Source organism: Ixodes scapularis, unplaced genomic scaffold (assembly GCF_016920785.2).
Source record: "Ixodes scapularis isolate PalLabHiFi unplaced genomic scaffold, ASM1692078v2 PGA_scaffold3__209_contigs__length_174095766, whole genome shotgun sequence".
Classification (NCBI taxonomy): Eukaryota; Metazoa; Arthropoda; class Arachnida; order Ixodida; family Ixodidae; genus Ixodes; species Ixodes scapularis.
Window position 1 is genome coordinate 88731237 of NW_024609868.1, and position 17758 is coordinate 88748994.

At 45.5% G+C, this 17758-nt stretch overlaps 1 protein-coding gene across 1 annotated transcript in view; it reads left to right on the forward strand.

The window, feature by feature from the left end:
* The first annotated feature begins 8039 nt into the window (after positions 1-8039).
* The window catches only part of LOC8043915, a 54979-nt gene continuing 45260 nt past the window's right edge, over positions 8040-17758 (forward strand). Inside the window, exons 1-3 of the mRNA XM_029975309.2 lie at positions 8040-8151; positions 15066-15125; positions 16590-16724. Of these exons, the coding sequence (XP_029831169.2) occupies positions 8055-8151; positions 15066-15125; positions 16590-16724 (292 nt within the window). The 5' untranslated portion in view covers positions 8040-8054. The remainder of the gene's footprint in view (positions 8152-15065; positions 15126-16589; positions 16725-17758) is intronic.

A 17758-nucleotide genomic window follows, 5' to 3' on the forward strand; every position in this document is an offset into this window, starting at 1 on the left:
TAATGTTGTCCGTACATGCAGGAACCTCTCTCTGCCAACTTGGCCGGAAATATCGCGGAAGTCGTCGTAAGATGTCATCGGGTGAAAGTCGCCATGGGTGAAAGACGTCACGGATAAAGTGACGGGCATGCCAATCTTTACATACATTGCTGTAATTGTGCACTCGTTTTCAATACAATCGGTTTTGAGGTGTATACGACGGCGTTCAGAAGAAGCAAGGCTGTTACATATTTAAAAAAATGACTTTCTCAAACCTCACAACGAGCTTTCCGAGTTCTCTGGTCCCTGAGCCCTACACTCATAACTTGAGTTTGAAAATTGTAGATGTTGTTAAATATGTTTAATACAAAATAAAAACAAACGAACCTCTGCACTCTATTAAAAATGGGGTCGAGTCAGTTCAGAGTAGATAATAATAAAATCAAGCGAAATAATCACAAACACACAAGGTCACTCTGGGGTGTATGTTGTTATTTTACTTGCCCGTGGTATATTTATTTGTTTCGTCTTCTACAATCAATTACCAGTTAGCTCAAGTATATCCCCTCTACTGTGCTCGAAAACGCTACGTGAGAAAATAACAAAACCCGCTTCACACAGCGGCAAGTCACCCCTTTGCATATTTCACATTTTAAAATGTAAGATTTCAAGATTAAGCTAGGTTTTGTACATCAGCATTAATGATCCTCACGCCGGCGCAGCGCTAGGCAATGTTTTGAACACGCTGCGAATATCATGCAAAACGAATCTGGTGGCAGAAATATGTCATTGACTGGGCAAGATATAGCGATGTTAGGAAAAATGTCAGAGTAATTGTGGAGCAGTAAGCTAGAATGCGTACGCCAGTAAAGTGTCAGTTAGCCATGGCAGTGTTGCCTAGCTTATCATTTGTGAGACCTATAAATGGATCATTACCGCGATCAGAAAGTAAATAATAGGAATTCATTTTGGTATTCACCATGGTGAGGAACTCGTAACTCAGGCGATTAAGCTAATGAAATATTCAGGACTGTTATTCTTAGACGGAACATTTTTTCTTTAGACTAATTATTCTTTGAAATGAATTTTTAATTATTTAAATTGGTTTTGCACACCCTACAAGAAAAACTAATTCTGAAAACACCAATCTTATATAAACCATACGCCATATTCACACGTTCCTTGTTTCCGTGGGTGATTAACAAATGCCAATATCTGAGCATAAAAAAAATATATCTAATGTAATTGGCAGCCCCAAAGTAAAAAATAATAAACATTATATTCATCAACAAGCAGCTTGTCGCAGGTGTACGTCATATTGAAAGTCTATTGCCAAATCGTTCTCGCGACAAGCAAGTAGAAATGATTAATAGGGTAATCTATTTAGCATGCACAAATTCAGTAAACAGAAAGAAAAACGTTCTAGGCACCTGCGTCTCGCTTTATATCAAAAGCGGCCTTAACCAAATTTAACTCATGAGTTCACTTAAAATTCCCATGTGCAGTACCAGCTTAACAAAGGACGCGCCCAAAAAGGGTAAACTGTCTTGATGGCAGACCCATCTTCAAGTTGTGCAGTGAGATGCCACGTGGAACAAGGTACAATGGCGCCTCATTCGGCAGACCCCTGCAAAAAAATTTCGATCTGACGTTGGCCGTTTCTGATGCCCGTTTACAATTCCTGGGAGCTTAGATCCGCATACGCACTGGTTACAAACTGTACAAAATACAGTGTGGTCGTTGCAGACATGGTGAAAGACGTATCTGGGGACACACCTCAAGGATGTTCAAATCCTTTATGCGCGGCCAGTGCGAAAGGACCGCCATACATAGATGCATGACTCAGACGATGTGTCCACTCTCATTTGAATGATGCTCAAGCGGTGTGGCTACGGCTTGGCGAGAACCCGACCCTGTATTCCCCGAAGGAAAAATACCTTTCCGTCCCCTACTACCAAACTGCGATTATTGCCGAAAAGGACGCGAAGGGACTAACATAGCAGGACACTATTCCGGACATACGTCTGCTCACAGTGAGGGGTACAACTCTGGGATTCGAAAGAGTTAAAGAATGAGAGGATGTAAAAGAAAAAGACAGCCAGAAAACGTGGTATCTGTAAACTGTATGACGCTCTTGACGACAAAGCACAGCTTAATAATAGAAAAAATCGTAAGGGTTGTTGGGACCGAGGGAGTTCTCCGGGTAGCGTCACGCTGGGCCAGGCCAGGAAAGGAGCAGCGGGCAGACTCCCGTCCAGGAACATGACGAGACGGGAGGGTCTCTCGCAACGAAACTTTGTTTAATACATATGTACAAAGTATTTACAACGTCCGAGAGCACGGATGCGACATTCTGTTTGCCCCTTTTATAGGGTCGCTCTTCGGTACTCTCGCGGCTGGCAGCCAATGGTGGCCGAGCTGCCAACAAATCATGTTCAGGCCCCGCCTCCACTCATCCCCTGAGCACGCACACACCCACATGCACATACTGCAGCTGTTGCCGGACTTTGCACTCCGGCGCCGAGGCACCCTTGCCCTCGAAAGCTGCGCCGAGGAGGCGACAGCAAGGGGTCCATTGTTTGCCCGGGTGACGACGTTGGCCGTGGTAGTGCTGACCCCTCCATCAGACGGCGTTGAGGCACGGGAAGGGCTTGGCCGGATCATCCGCAGGTGGCGTCCGGGGATAATCCCACCCTCACGGAGGTCCCGCAGCTGGCGCGTCGTTACCCGGAATCCTGGCCCGGTAATCCTCCCGGTTCTTGAGTCGGCTGACCCAGTTTCGGACCAGCGTTAACGCAGCCAGAAAGAAGGGTCCGGCTTAGCTCCGCGCCTAGGTGGGGCGGCGCCAACACGGTGGTCCCACGGCACCCCCTTGTCGCCTCTCGCCTCGTTTCCGGGCAAGCCGACCGGAGCCATGTGGCGATGCTACTCAATGAGTTCACCGTTGCCGGACGGATTAGATAGGGAGGGTCTGGTCCGGGGCTTTTCCGTTTTCACAACAGCTCCTCCGCCGCTGGGAAGAGTGTCTTGAAGGGGAGCAGTCCACACTGGTCCCTTGAAAGACGCGGTCTCACGGCAAGGCTGGCGACTGAGGTCCAGGCTGGAGTCAACTCTGGGAAGTGACAGTAACGCAACCCACAACACCGAACCAGACTCCGCGCAGCCGAGCGCCCAGCCCTCCATACCTTCAATCCGCCAGACCACTCTTAAACAACAATAAAAAATGCCCCTTGAAAGTTCCGTGCTATTCTATCAACGAAAGACACACAGAAACTTATTTTCGACGACAGGTTGCTTTAGCGAAAGAAACTTTTGTAGACCAATAAAAGCCCTGTAACGCTCAACCCCAAATAAAACGGACTCCCGTGAAAAAAACACATTACAAACCGCAACGTAACTCACATAGGGCATATCCCTATCAAATTCGAGCACGTCCTTCAGAACCCAAACATTACTGAGGAGGAAACCGCTTTAAAGGAACAACGCTAACACAACAAGCTAAAGCCCAACGAAATGGAAAACTCGGACTCCCGAAAAAAGAAAAGCTAATAAACTTGCCGAATAACCTAGTCGACTCAAAAGCACTTAAAGAACCACCTTTTTCCTCGAAAGTCCTTCTTTGTGTCTAACCCACGCCCTGTTTGTTCTTGGCATCACTCGGACTGTTCAAGTTCTTCTCCTTGGACTTGCGTGCAGGCCCGAAGTTGCAGTCTCGGAGATCTCCCTTAGTCTCCGCGTCCGACGTGACGCCAGGCTGAACCACCGGCGATGAACTGCGTCGGGAACCTCGTTGAGTCGTTCCAGGCTGGTTGTTGCCCAGAGGCTCCGGAAGTCTTTCTTTAGAGGGGGGGCTCGACATCTCCGAAATCCTCAAGGTTAGGTTGGTTTCAGGTTGACATTAATTGCCACATTTGAATGAAAACATATTAATGCACCGCGTTCGCATATTCACGCACATATCCATGGAAAACAAATTAAAACAATGGTTCAGTAAAATAACAGTAAGAAGCTTGCACTGACAACTCATACAATGATTGGATAACCACTGAAATCAGCCGCACCATGTGTTCTTTATTTTTCTTTCCTATACCAACTGTTACATGTCAACCGCAGCTGTGCCTATGCCAAATTGGCTATGTCTAAAAATGAAAACCTTCCTTCATTTAGGGATTCTCGGGGAAGCATGATGTATTAACGCAGACGTAGACAAACAAGTGTTAAAACTTTTAGACAAAACCCCGAAACTCGGGGGAAAAAAGGACAACACAACACGGAGTCTCAAACACAGCAAGTTGGGCCATCGGATGTCTTAACTGGAAGCAGAGGTTGCATACATCGGTATGTACCTCAGGATCAAGTACATCGACCGTGATTGCTTCGGACTCCTGGCGTCAATACAAGTTGGGGGGCATCACAAAAGGAGAGTACTGAAGGATAATAGCTGTGTTTCAGACTTCGTGTTGTGTTGTCCTTAGTTTGTAAACATGTGTCGCCTCATGCCTCACCACCCTGCGGGCACGACGCCGCATGCGCGCAAAGCTTTCGCCATCAAAGGCGCCTTGTCAAATTTGGGAGCTCGTAGACTTTCGCCTTTTCTAAGCACTCCCGAATCCCCACTCAAGCTCACCAGACCCCCCCCCCCTCCCCCTTTTCCTAATGATGGCCTTTAAGCGCCTGCCTGTTTTGTCCGCGGGCCAGAAGCACCATGCATCTTCTGGGCTTCTTGCTTCCACACGGGGGAAGCAGACAAACGCTGGCCGACGTCGTCTTGTCGGAATCCATTCATTTCGCTGTCTCCTCTTTGCTCGCTCTAAACTGGTTGTCAATCAGGCTCATGAGTCCTGCCTGTCATTTTCTTCTGGTTTTGACTTTTCAAGCAAGCCTCTCCGTCGCCCCGGTGCTTTTTGTGCTTGGCGGAGGTGAGGAGGGCGGTAGGTCAGCATGTATAAAGAGTCATTACATTTATTTCGGCTCAGGAGAGACGGAGGTACAGCAAATAGGCCGAAGGCCCATACCAGATAACCTGCAAACACACAAACTAAAAAAAAAAAAAAAAAGAGGGAGGGGGAGGGGGGGCTCGGCAGCTCGGTCCTGAGGACAGGAGGGGCTCAAGCCCACCCTGCCCCCCCGCTTCCAGCTCCTCCAGGCTCCTTGCTCGTACTTGAGCTGTCGGTCCGTGGCTGGTTGTGGTGGGGGTCCTGGAGTTTTCCCCCTCCTAGCCTCGAAGACCGCTTCCTCTTCTTGTGGCGCTCGTCGTGGTTGCCCTGACGCTCTCTGCAGGAAGCGTTGCTGCCAGAACGTACAACGCTGAACCGGCGCTGCCTTTTCTTCTTTCGTCTCGGTCGCTGGTTCGTGTCGGCATCCAAGTTTTCGGTCTCGGATTCCCCATGCCGCCAGCACGACGACGTCTTCAGGTGCACTTGTGTCGGGTCTGTTTGGTCCCGCCCGGGCTCCATCGCGACTCCGGAGGGTCCCTTGCCCGCGCAGCCGCCGCCGGTTGCAGGTCCCCTGGGATGGCCGGCTTGGGGTCTCCCGTCCTCCAACCCCGATGACGACTCGCTGTGGAACGCGTACTCGTCGATGTTCTCCGGGCACCCGGACTCCGTGAATGGTCTAGAGTCCGGGCTCCGCAACCGCACCAGGCAGGATTGGTTGATCTCGTCGAAGGAAATCTCAATCACCTCCCTCCTGGTGGGCCGCTTGGACTCCTGTGACGGCGCCATGGACTTATCCTCAAAGCCGCACGGGTGCCGATCAGAGCGGTCAGGATCTTGGCTTGATTGCTGGGCCGCTCTCCCCGGCATCTCGGCGCTGCTCTCCATGAGCTGGCTCGACCTCCCCGGCGTCGTCTCCGTCTCGGCGTCGCCTTTGTCATCCGGGAAGTCGCCGCTGGACGCCCGAAGAGCCTTCTCTTCTTTCCCATGATCCCAATCACTTTCAGCCTCCCGCAGCTCGGGCGCTGGGGAGGTCTTGCGCGGAACGGCGTCGGTCTTGCGCGGAACAGCGTCGGTCGCGTCGGAGGAAACATGCTGGTTTCCGGTCACCTCGGTGTCCCCAGCTTCTATTTTCCTCTTTTCCTGACACACCACTTTTGTTGCTGCTTCCACGTCACTCTCACCGTCCCGCCGCTCGCAGTTCGGGTCGGGCTTGCGAAGAACGGTGACGGCCGTGTCGGGAGAAAGACGCTGGTCTCCGGTCATCTCTGTGTCCCCAGCTCCCACTTTCTCCTTTCCCTGACACGCCTTCCCTGTCACCCTTTCAACGCCTGTTGTCTCCCGACGAAAACACTCAACCTCCCGCGCTTTCTTCGCGAGCTCGAGCTGCTCGAACTCGTAGTCGAGCCGCTCCATTTCGCGCTTATACTCGCGCTTCTCGAGTTTCCATCTCTTACACTCGAGAGCCCACTCGAGTTCTTTTCTAGCCCTCTCGCGAGCCTCCTCGTCGGCCCGCTTTCTGCGTTCCTCCCGCTCCCTTTCGCGAACTTCCTCCAGAGCCTCCGTGAACTCTTCAATGCTGACGTCTTCGGCCTGAAGGAGTTTTATAATATGCGGTTTGCGTTTGGTCTGCCCTAAATCGATTCCCAATTCGGTACAAACCTGCACTAACTCGTGCCAACGGAATGCCTCGAGACTCATGATCTAGCTTGTGTTGGCTCTCTTTCTCACAAAATTCTCGCGTCAGAACGGTCACACAGTCCTTCTAACAACGACTATCTCCAACCCCCACAGGCAAAACTTAGAGCTAATGGGTCTGGCAGATTGAGAAAGAGAGGGCCGGGCACTCACCCACACAAGAAGTCATGGTCCGGCGAAGTCGATCCCACCGCTGCCACCAGTTGTTGGGACCGAGGGGGTTCTCCGGGTAGCGTCACGCTGGGCCAGGCCAGGAAAGGAGCAGCGGGCAGACTCCCGTCCAGGAACATGACGAGACGGGAGGGTCTCTCGCAACGAAACTTTGTTTAATACATATGTACAAAGTATTTACAACGTCCGAGAGCACGGATGCGACATTCTGTTTGCCCCTTTTATAGGGTCGCTCTTCGGTACTCTCGCGGCTGGCAGCCAATGGTGGCCGAGCTGCCAACAAATCATGTTCAGGCCCCGCCTCCACTCATCCCCTGAGCACGCACACACCCACATGCACATACTGCAGCTGTTGCCGGACTTTGCACTCCGGCGCCGAGGCACCCTTGCCCTCGAAAGCTGCGCCGAGGAGGCGACAGCAAGGGGTCCATTGTTTGCCCGGGTGACGACGTTGGCCGTGGTAGTGCTGACCCCTCCATCAGACGGCGTTGAGGCACGGGAAGGGCTTGGCCGGATCATCCGCAGGTGGCGTCCGGGGATAATCCCACCCTCACGGAGGTCCCGCAGCTGGCGCGTCGTTACCCGGAATCCTGGCCCGGTAATCCTCCCGGTTCTTGAGTCGGCTGACCCCGTTTCCGACCAGCGTTAACGCAGCCAGAAAGAAGGGTCCGGCTTAGCTCCGCGCCTAGGTGGGGCGGCGCCAACACGGTGGTCCCACGGCACCCCCTTGTCGCCTCTCGCCTCGTTTCCGGGCAAGCCGACCGGAGCCATGTGGCGATGCTACTCAATGAGTTCACCGTTGCCGGACGGATTAGATAGGGAGGGTCTGGTCCGGGGCTTTTCCGTTTTCAAAACAGGGTGCAGGCAAGCTGGTGAATATTAGCCATGTTGAATTAACCTGAGACTGGGGTAGAGAAGAAACATCAAAACGTAGAAAGGACAGAAATTAGAGCTCAGTTTGAGACGTCGTCCTGTCTATTTTCTGTTCCTTCTACGTTTCTATGTTTCTTCTCTACCCCAGGCTCCAGTTAATTCCACATGGTTAAAGCTCAATGATGTCCACGCTCTCTTTTGGGTCAAGATAAAGAAAGCATTTTCTTGCGTCGAAACGAAGTGTGCGAGCTCTCGGAATCCTCGAAGAGATAGTGGAAACTGATTCAGTGCTGGTCAAAAGGAGTACCCACTTTTGTGGGTGCGGCTTTTTAAACAGGCCGGCGCTCCTCTTTGGTATCGATAACAAGATAGGCTAGGGTACGATAACTGAAGTGGTGGATGGCGGTGCAGAGAAAGACCGTACAAGATGCCTCACTCTTGACTTACAACCCCAGCAAGATGGAGAGGTGTCGGGTGGTTCTTCTCATCTGCTTTTGTAAGTAGTAATACAAATTTATTTACCGCTAAGAACGATAGCTTACGTATAATTTCACGCTCCCTGTCGTAGGACAGGGTCACTGCCGACTGTGGCATCTGCCGATCATTAACGCGATTGAGGGCGAGAAGAAACAAATAAGGATATGTATATTGTTTCCATGGCACCCGTGCGCTCCGCTTTCTGCTCGAAGTCTGCTTCGAGCACAAGACGGATGCGGCAGGCAAAATTCTGCCTTATTGCAATGTTTGAAAATTGCGCCAGTGTTGAAAAGGAAAAAAAAAAACATAAAATGTAGCGAAAAAAATGTCAAAAAGTTATAAGTGAGGGTGTGCAAGAACTAAACTATCAACTATGATGTCATTGTTCCTAAAACAATTTTTTTTATCATTTTCTTAATTTATAAATGTTACAGAATTAGTTGTTATGAGCTCTCCCCATCACGGGAAATGAGTGTCATTGTTGATGTTGTAGTTGACATTACAGTTAGCGATGTAGGATGTCCGTCGTCGATTTCACAAAATCCTTGAAAACGATGGCTCGCCACACGCGGGAATCGAACGCTGGTCCGCTGCGTTAGAAGCGGAGGCGTAACCACTGAGCTCCGCCGGAGTCACTAACTCCCTCTATACTGTGGGTTTTTGTAGTAGCCGTTGCCCATTTCACACGCAGTTTGGAAGAAAAATAGCCTATAACAAAATGACGTCGTAGCACTATCAATGCCAAGAGCTCGTGACGGGAGACGCGCATTCAAGCCCTCCGGAAAAAAAAAGAAAAGAAACAAAAGCGTTTTTAACAAAAGAAAACAAAGCATACGCGTTCGGAACAAAACATGTACATATACCAAGTGATTCAAGGAGACGGCAGACTCTTTAAATCGACCGCAAAATTCGGTTTCTTAACCTATCGCGCTACGACTTTGTGCAGCGTTAAACACAGATGGTGCTTTTTTTTTTTTTTTTTGTAAAATTTGCAAAGAACGAACTTACCTGAGGAAAAAGTAAAGAAGAAAAAAGGCTTAGCTCCTATGGAAACGCAGCGAAGCAACCGGTCTTCGAACAACACGGCGCCGTTTCGCACGGGAGACAAAAGATGGCGTATGCGGTCGCGACGCCAACTGCCGCGAACGAAGGAGCTGACGACGCCGAGAGCCGGCGTTTTTAGCAGACAAGGAACTGCAGTTGCTTGTTGTTACCGCGCCTGTTTTTGTTTCTGCGACTGTCGCCGTTTGCGGAACGCGCGCCGCTTTTGAGTCGAAAAGATCGTCTGCTAAAAACGCCGGCTCTCGGCGCCGTATGCTCGTTCGTTGCGCCATCTCTTGTGTCCCGTGCGAAACGGCGCCGTGCTGTTTGAAGACCGGTGGCGTCGCTGAGTTTCCATAGGAGCTAAGCCTTTTTCTTTCTTTACTTTTGCCTCAGGTAAGTTTGCTCTTTGCAAATTTTATGAAAAAAATGCACCATCTGTGGGCAACGCTGCACAAAGTCGTAGCGCGATAGGTTAAGAAACCGAATTTTGCGGTCGATTTAAAGAGCCTTCCGTCTCCTTGAATCACTCGGTATATATATATTGTTCCGAACGCTTTTGTTCACATACCCCATGCTGCGTGAACGTAACTCCGATGCCCAACGACTTCGCCGCAACGTGTCGCAGCTCTCGGTGCTACTACACTCTGAATTAACGCAGGGCTGTTTTTTTTTTCTTTATGTGTACGTACTCGAAAGCATAATATATTCGCAACATATTTTATGAAACTCCTCCAGCAGCAGTCCATTCAGAAATTTAATTCAAATGTCTATTTATGTTTAAATGCCTCGCTTGGATATTACGAACAAGTTCTTCCCAGATAATTTTTACAAAAAACGATATGAATAAGAGATTGGATGCTATGTGTAAAATTCACACGTACGTTTCGAATTTATAAACTTAAAAAAGAAAACCGAAGGAAGCGCCGACACACATTCGCACAGCTCGCTTCAACAAGGGGCCAGAAACCTCAGTTCCAGCACCTTCAAAGTACCGTGGTCGCTTAATTCATGAAACAGTGACGAAGCTTTGTCTCAGCGACAACAGTACTAAGATTGGAAATTTCTATCGGACGCGGCGCTCACAGAATACGACTTTAAACCCCGACATATCTTCTATTGCTTACCATAGGAGACCAGGCAAGCCCGCAGGCTTCCACAGGTTTCTGGCGAACAATGCGCCTTGTGGCGCGGCTTGAAACCAGGACTATACGTGCGGATTTTATCTGGCAGCCACGAGGAGCGCGCTGTTCACACCTAAACTGTACCTAAACTGGACTTCCTGTGTAGGCTACCTATGGTAGTCAGAGTTGCGCGTCTGTTTTCCACATGCCGCCGCGCCGCTATTCGCCGAGATCCGATCACGTGAGGAGCAAAATTATATGTGCCGTTCAGGAAAGCCTGAACGGCACGCCGGGGCGCGTTTCGCGCGCCCCGACGTTTTTGCCTGTGCCCCGGCGTACAGGAAAAGAGGAGGAGCCTCTTGCCTCCTTCATCTACGCGCGGCGCCGCTATCGCATACAAAAATGTCCTAAGGTCGGCTATAGAAAATTCTTTGTATGGTCGGCTTTAGCTATTTGGCCCAATTAGCTAAAGAAATTTCTATGGCTTCCTTCAGCACTCTTATGGTCGCCTTTATGGGCCTCTTTAGCTCCGTCTATGGCCCTATCGTTGTCTAGTTATAGCACTCTTTAGCTTGTCTAACGGTTGGCTAAAGACTTTTCTATGGCTTACAATATGGCTCTCTTTAGCCAGCAAACTAAAAAAAAAAGAAACATTTACTGTGAATTTTGTGAACGCTACATGGTAGACATTTTGTTTTGTGAACGCTACTTGGTAGATGTACATAAATCTCTGAACTCACAGAATATACAGAATACAAGCAGAACACTACCCCACACAACAGCAACAACGCAGCGACAGTGGAGCGAACATGTACTATGTTCGCACTAGCTGTATATATGGCAGTCTAATTTTTGAATCCGACATTGCTGGTGACCCATCATTTGTCGCAAAAACACGGAGAGGCGCAGCAAATATTACACTTACTTAATACATTATTTGAATTGTCTCTTGGAATAGCCCCATCTCTTAATTCAACACCCTGAAAAAAGCAAATGTAGATCATTAGGCTAATTAACTAAAATTTATTATCTTTTTAATAAGTTTGATGAATCACGTTGACAATGCAGTGATGACATGCAGTACATTAGTGTTAAAGATTGCAATCAAGCTATTGCTTGATTGTAGTGTTCGGCGCCAGTGTAATTTATTTTCACGTTTGGGGAGTAATAATTAATTTTAATTGTTCCACAAGTATTTAATGAATTTTTTAGACAAACAATTTTATGGGTTTTCACGACTCGTTGCAACAGCGGAGAACATGGTTTGTCACCGGCATTACATCAATTTAGTATTGATTTGATTTTCTAACTTCGAGTGTTTTTACTAAAAAGGTAAGCGTCGTTAGCGATTTCCTATAGGCGTGGAAAGAAAATTTATTGGTTCTTAGTCTTTAGACTCAAGGCCATACATTTTTCTATAGACGGATAAAGATAATTTATTGGTTTCCAGTCATTAAACTTGGGGCCAAATAATTTTCTATAGGCGGGTCAAAACATTCATTGGTTCACTGTCTTTAGACATGGGGCCATATAATATTCTATAGGCGTCTAAAGGAATTTTATTGGTTCCCAGTCTTTAGACTTAGTGCCATAAAATTTTCTATAGAAGGTTAAAGACAATCTTTTGGTTCCCAGTCTTTAGGCATGTGGCCATACATTATTTTATTGGCGGGTAAAGAAAATGTATCGGTCCCCAGTCTTTAGACACAGGGCCATAGATTTTTCTATAGCTGGCTGTAGCTGTCTTTATGAATTTCTATGGCCGACCATAGAGGACCATAGGGGTTGATAGCCTGTCATATAATTTTCCATAGACGACCATAGACCATTTTTGTATGGGATTCGCCGAATTCAGTCACGCGACGAGTAAAATCCCGTGTCGTGCTGGAAAGCCGGCGCTGCGAGGATGAACGCGCAAATCTGGCTCCCGTAGGGAGACTGAACAGGAACTCTTACCTAAACTAGAGTAATTATATGCTCTGCTTATAGAGCCAAAGTATCGCGTTCCTTTTCCTAGCGCCGCCGACTTCATAGTAGCGAAGAGGCGGTCACATGTACGTGTTTTCTCCAGACAAATTATATTCTATAGTGTACCCTGTAACTGCAGGGAAACCAGACCCAGTCAAATTACCTTGAGGAAGCTTTTTCTATGGTGCCATCAGCACAATAGTGCTGCAATAAACAAAGTCAGTTCAGATCAGCTGGGTCCAAACAGCATGAGGTAAAGCAACCTTAAAGGCGACGAGTTCTGGGTTCTGGGTTCTGGAAGCATCTTTCTCGGTCTGGGTTTGCGAAATATACATTCTACTATAAACTCGAACGAACTGGAAGGTTCAGCGACCACTGAGCATTATGTGTAGCCAATGGGTACAGTAAAATTGTGGTGTTTTATCATTCGAGCGATGTTTTAAAACAGGCTTCCGAAGTCTGTGAAGCAGACGACACGGAGGATGATCGTCTTGCTCGCGTCTGCTTCCCTGGCGGAGTGATACGGGATCAGCACATCCGGGCACCTTGGACCAGACAACAACGCGCAGCTGCGGCTTGCGAAGAGATGGCGTTTTCGTCGAATACTACGTACTGCCGTGAGCACAGATAAAAACATGAGACAAACGACGGGTTGACGACGCTCGCGCAGTGTGTCGCCGTACTATATTTGTTCTGGTCCGCACGCCGCATCACGCCGCCTCACAGTCACGCCCTCCGCGCCTCCAGATCTCCTGCAGAAGAGACGTTCGCTTCCCGCAAAGCGGCTTGGATCCGACATGGCTGCCCTGGAAACACCATTACGATACTCTGCTCCGCAAGCAGAGCATATACAGTTACTTTAACCTAAACCAGTATACCGGGTGTTTCGGGGAAGAATTTCAAAAATGCCCACCAATAGGGTGGTAAAAAAAATGAAGAAAAAAACTTGTCTCGGAAACAAAATGCCAGCCGGGACGAAGGCCAATAATTGAAGAGAAATACTGATCAGTTAAATCATCAACTAAATTCTACGAATTCAATTTTAATTCCTGGAACAAAACATATGATTTGCTGAGCGTCACCAGAATTCCTAAATACGTCAGTTTTTGGAAGAGTTAATCGATCATGGGAGTGGGCTAAAGTTTCCTATCGTGCAGCGAGCATAAGGCTGGCGGTGCGGAAACAAGGATGCTATTCTTATTACCGCGTTTCCGGGTAACCAGCCTTATGCCTGATGCACGGGAGGTAACTTCAGCGCATTCCTGCGCTGGGTGGACAATAAAAATCAAGATGATTAAAATTATGGCTTAAATCAAGATGATCTATATCGTGACTTGAATCACGATATGAATCGTGATGTAAATTAGACCACATCTAGTAGGACGATTTAAATGAAACCTCTTCCGCCAAAGTGATTCGGAAAATAGTTTTATTTACTTTTCTATCATATGATGAACTCTGACATTTGTCTTGTATTTCAATAAAAAAATTATCAAGCAAGGAATAGTTATATCAAGCTGAAGGCGTGTAAAAAGCAGCGCTCTTCCTGTCGAATCGGAGCTTTGAACTTTCTCTGAAACTACACTTCGCTTGTCCGTTACGTAGCGTCCTATTTTATGCATATCAAAACAAGAAATAAGGCTTTTCATTTCGACAAAAAGTAAATCTGATTTTGTTTAGTATGGCTGGGTGTACATCGATAAGAAGGTGCTAAACAAATTCTTCTTTAGGCATTCTATCTAGCTAGGAAGTGAGACTGTTTATTTGTTTTAGTATGGGTGGGTTTACATCAATAAATATTGCTAATTTAACTTCACTTTAGTTTGAAGTAACGCTTTATCCCGCATTGTTTTCAGTGATCGCAATAATGGATCAGTCAATCATCCATGTTTTAATATACATCCAGTGATAAAGAATCACTATTTTGTGGCTACAGTGTTCTAAATAAAACTAATAGGATTTAAACAAAATAAATTTAATTTTAATAAAGTAAGCGATTAAAATCAATTGAATAGGCTTTATTTGTTTTTCATCCTGTTGAGTCATCCTTAAGACTGATTTAGGAGTTTTCAATGACGCTCCGCAAGTGTTTAGTTGGAATCATTTGTCTATTTTCATTACATGAAAAGTTAATTAGCGATTTCTACTTAATAATTTCGCTAATAAGTAAAATTTTTGCAATCTCTGATGGCAGCCTTCGCTGGCAGTTTAATCCCGGAAGGATTTTTTTTTGTCTAGCTATACCATTCATATTCCTAAAAATTATTTTAAAGTCGCTGAAGCACCCAGTATATCTTACATCGTGGTGGTGTTTACAGCTTTCTCACTATAATAAATGAAACTCATGACGCCGTCGACTTTCCTCCCAGGTCATTTTGTGAATATCGCGACACCCCTGGCAGCACAACGTTCCATCGCAATGCTTGCATTTACAAAGCTAGACACCGAACGCTAACGGGTATATACAAATCCATTAGCCAAATGAGGTATAAGCAGAAGATGGAACATTATTGCGCCATTACATTACCACTATTATAGGTCGTAATTGAAATGTCAGTGCTTTCATGCAGTGCATATGGCTCTTCTGCTGTTTTTTTAGTCTGGCGGTTTTAAAAACTGCAACTTATACACGATTGTTTTCTTGTTTTCTTTTTTTTTTTGGGGGGGGTATTAGCAATTTGTTTTTATGCGTTCTCTGACCAATGCTTCTTGTACTCAGAACTGTATAATTTTTTTGCCTTGAACTGAACATTTGCACTGACAATGAGTAATTATAATATACAGGACAATTTACTTTCAGTGTTGGAAACGAGCCCGGCGTCGGCGATCTGGCTCTTTGAGGATGACACTGGATTGCGTGGTAACAAATTTTTTTTTTGTAATGGGTACGCAGAGTCACCTTTAAGAAGAAGAACGTAATTAGTGCTGAACCACAAAAATAGAGGAAGTCAATTACTGTTATGGTACAATGTTGTCACAAAAGGTTTTGATTTAATTATTAGCGTACCCACTATGTCGCCCTTTAGAACATAAATCTATGCTTCTTTGATCAGATACATTACACTATTATTAATTTGTTAAAAAATGTGCCTCTCCACATGCATGATACTTTACTAGAAGCCGTAATTAATCTACTAGAATTTAAAATTTTTGACGTCCACAGTTTCCACAAAAAAGTCTGAACAACTGAGTATCTATTAGACGTGTCTAGCTGCCTCAGTGTGCGGCCACCTTTGGAAAATATTCCGTGCCTATCTGCAGTATATTCATGCTCTAATAGAATTTAAAAAAATGTTTCATATTTAAGAATATAATTCAGTCAAAAGCCGGACTTCTGCTAAAAATAAGAAAATGATTAGTAAACTAACAAAGAGTATACGTAAAAATGTTTTCATCAATACATGAAAGACGTAAAAAGAAATTTTAATAACAAGAGATACTTTGATGCAGAGATGTTTTGGAAGAGTATTTTCTTTTTCAATGTGTACAAGCGAAAGTTTGTAAATGTTGACAAACGTATGGCAACAAGTGGTTGTAGACTCTCAGAAAGGAAAGGCTTTTTCCGAAAGATCTCTGCATTAAAGTCCCTATCGTAACTTAAATGTGTCTGAACTTAGAAAAAATAAAAACTATTATAAAGAGCCTTCCCATCGCTGTCATGAGGTCAAACTTTTTGCAATACAACATCGTACTTACAAAATCATTATTCATGATTAATAAGCTGCCCATCAGTTGTAAATAATATTTTTAGTTATTCTTTTATTTGCTCTTAATGCTTTAGGCACCGAACTTTTAAAATTGCAACGGAGTTTTTATTATAGTGGGCTAAAAAAAAAGTTAGACATCGAATACGTTTCTGATTGAAGAAGAATACATTTCAAGGGTAGTTCAGTGAAAGTGTTTTAGGCAAATAAGTTACAATAAGTCGGTTTTTGAAGGTATGTAACTCTTTTGTTCAGCTTGTTTTTGTAGCCAATCATACGATTGCATGTGTTGTCCATGTAAATTGAACGAACATTAAAGTGAAAATTTAGGGCGATGTTTTGTATGAGATAATTGAAACCATGTTTTGCATTCAAGTAAATATTTTCTACATTCGTATCCTTATCAATGTTGCAACGCATGAATAGCTATTGCGACTTTTTTCCCTAACTATATCTTTGAAACTTTTAGAGTTGCTACGCATTTTTCAGTTCATTGTCATATGACTGCAGCAACATGCTAAAAGAAACTGCAAAACATTTAGAAACATGAATTTTTAAATGTTGTATATATTAGGTTATTGCCTAAATACGTGCACATTTGGCAATGCCTTTCTTTTCAGACCAGATTAATTTCATCGAAAAGCCTTTCGAGTGCCCCAGAGATCGCGGCTTGGTTCTCCCAAGTACAATGATTTGTGACGGCCAACCCCAATGCTCTGACCCTTTTCGTGAAGATGAACGCAACCATGCTTGTGGTAAGACAGCCATGTAGTCTCTAATAAAGTGTACTAATTGAGTGTTAATTTGACATAAATTAAGCACGCAAATTTTTTTATCTCTTATCATGCATTTGTGCTGCCTGGTGTAGTCAAAACAGTGAGTGTGATTGCATATAATAAAGAAAGTTTTATTTGTGAAGCCACCGTGCCTCAAAGTCTGTGCAATAATAATAATTTTTAATTTCAAACACTAGACAACTGCCATAAAGCATACTTGTTTCTCAAAACATATGTGATAAACAAAATATATATACATTTGGTCTCGCGTCCCTGATTTACGTTGGCAATGTGCGTCACATGTGTCACACAACAACAGAGTCAATATCACATAAAACATCTTGCACATTCTAGTTACAAGGAAGTGTAAGATAGGTAAGACATCGGCTGGTGTCAATAAGAGCTTGAACAGCGGAAGAATGTGTGCAAACACGCATGACCTTTTGATTGTTTTGCGTGAACGGTTCGCTAGAGGCAGATTGAAGAATCTCGAAATTCTGGTACGGAGTCCGTACGACAGTGTAACCATATAATAAACCCACGGCAATGTTTTATTATATTATATAATAAAACTTTTCTCTGTCAAGAGAAGTGGCTTCGTATAAGTTAGCCACGCGGTTGCTCTGGCAAATCTGGGGATTTTGAGCAGAACAAGGCACATTGTGCTCGGCGATTCCTGCAAAAATACGTTTGCAAGACAGAAGGTTACCACTAAGCATTCAGTTTGTGTGTGGAAAGTTATACAGCAACCTGCACAATAGAATACTTATGTTAGACATTTTATAAAACAAAGGCAACGCGTAATGTTAGCGTTCTGTTTTACTACACTATGTATAACAAATCGGCGCCGACCCCTAAGTACCTTTCTCGGAATATAGTGGTATGCCGAAGCGACCAAGGGACCCATTTGAACGAGAACATTTTGCTGTTCAAAAGGCTTATATCCTAATAATATCTCAGGAACGCCGTGGGTTGGATTTATAATTGCGTTATCAGCGAACACAGTCCTGAAA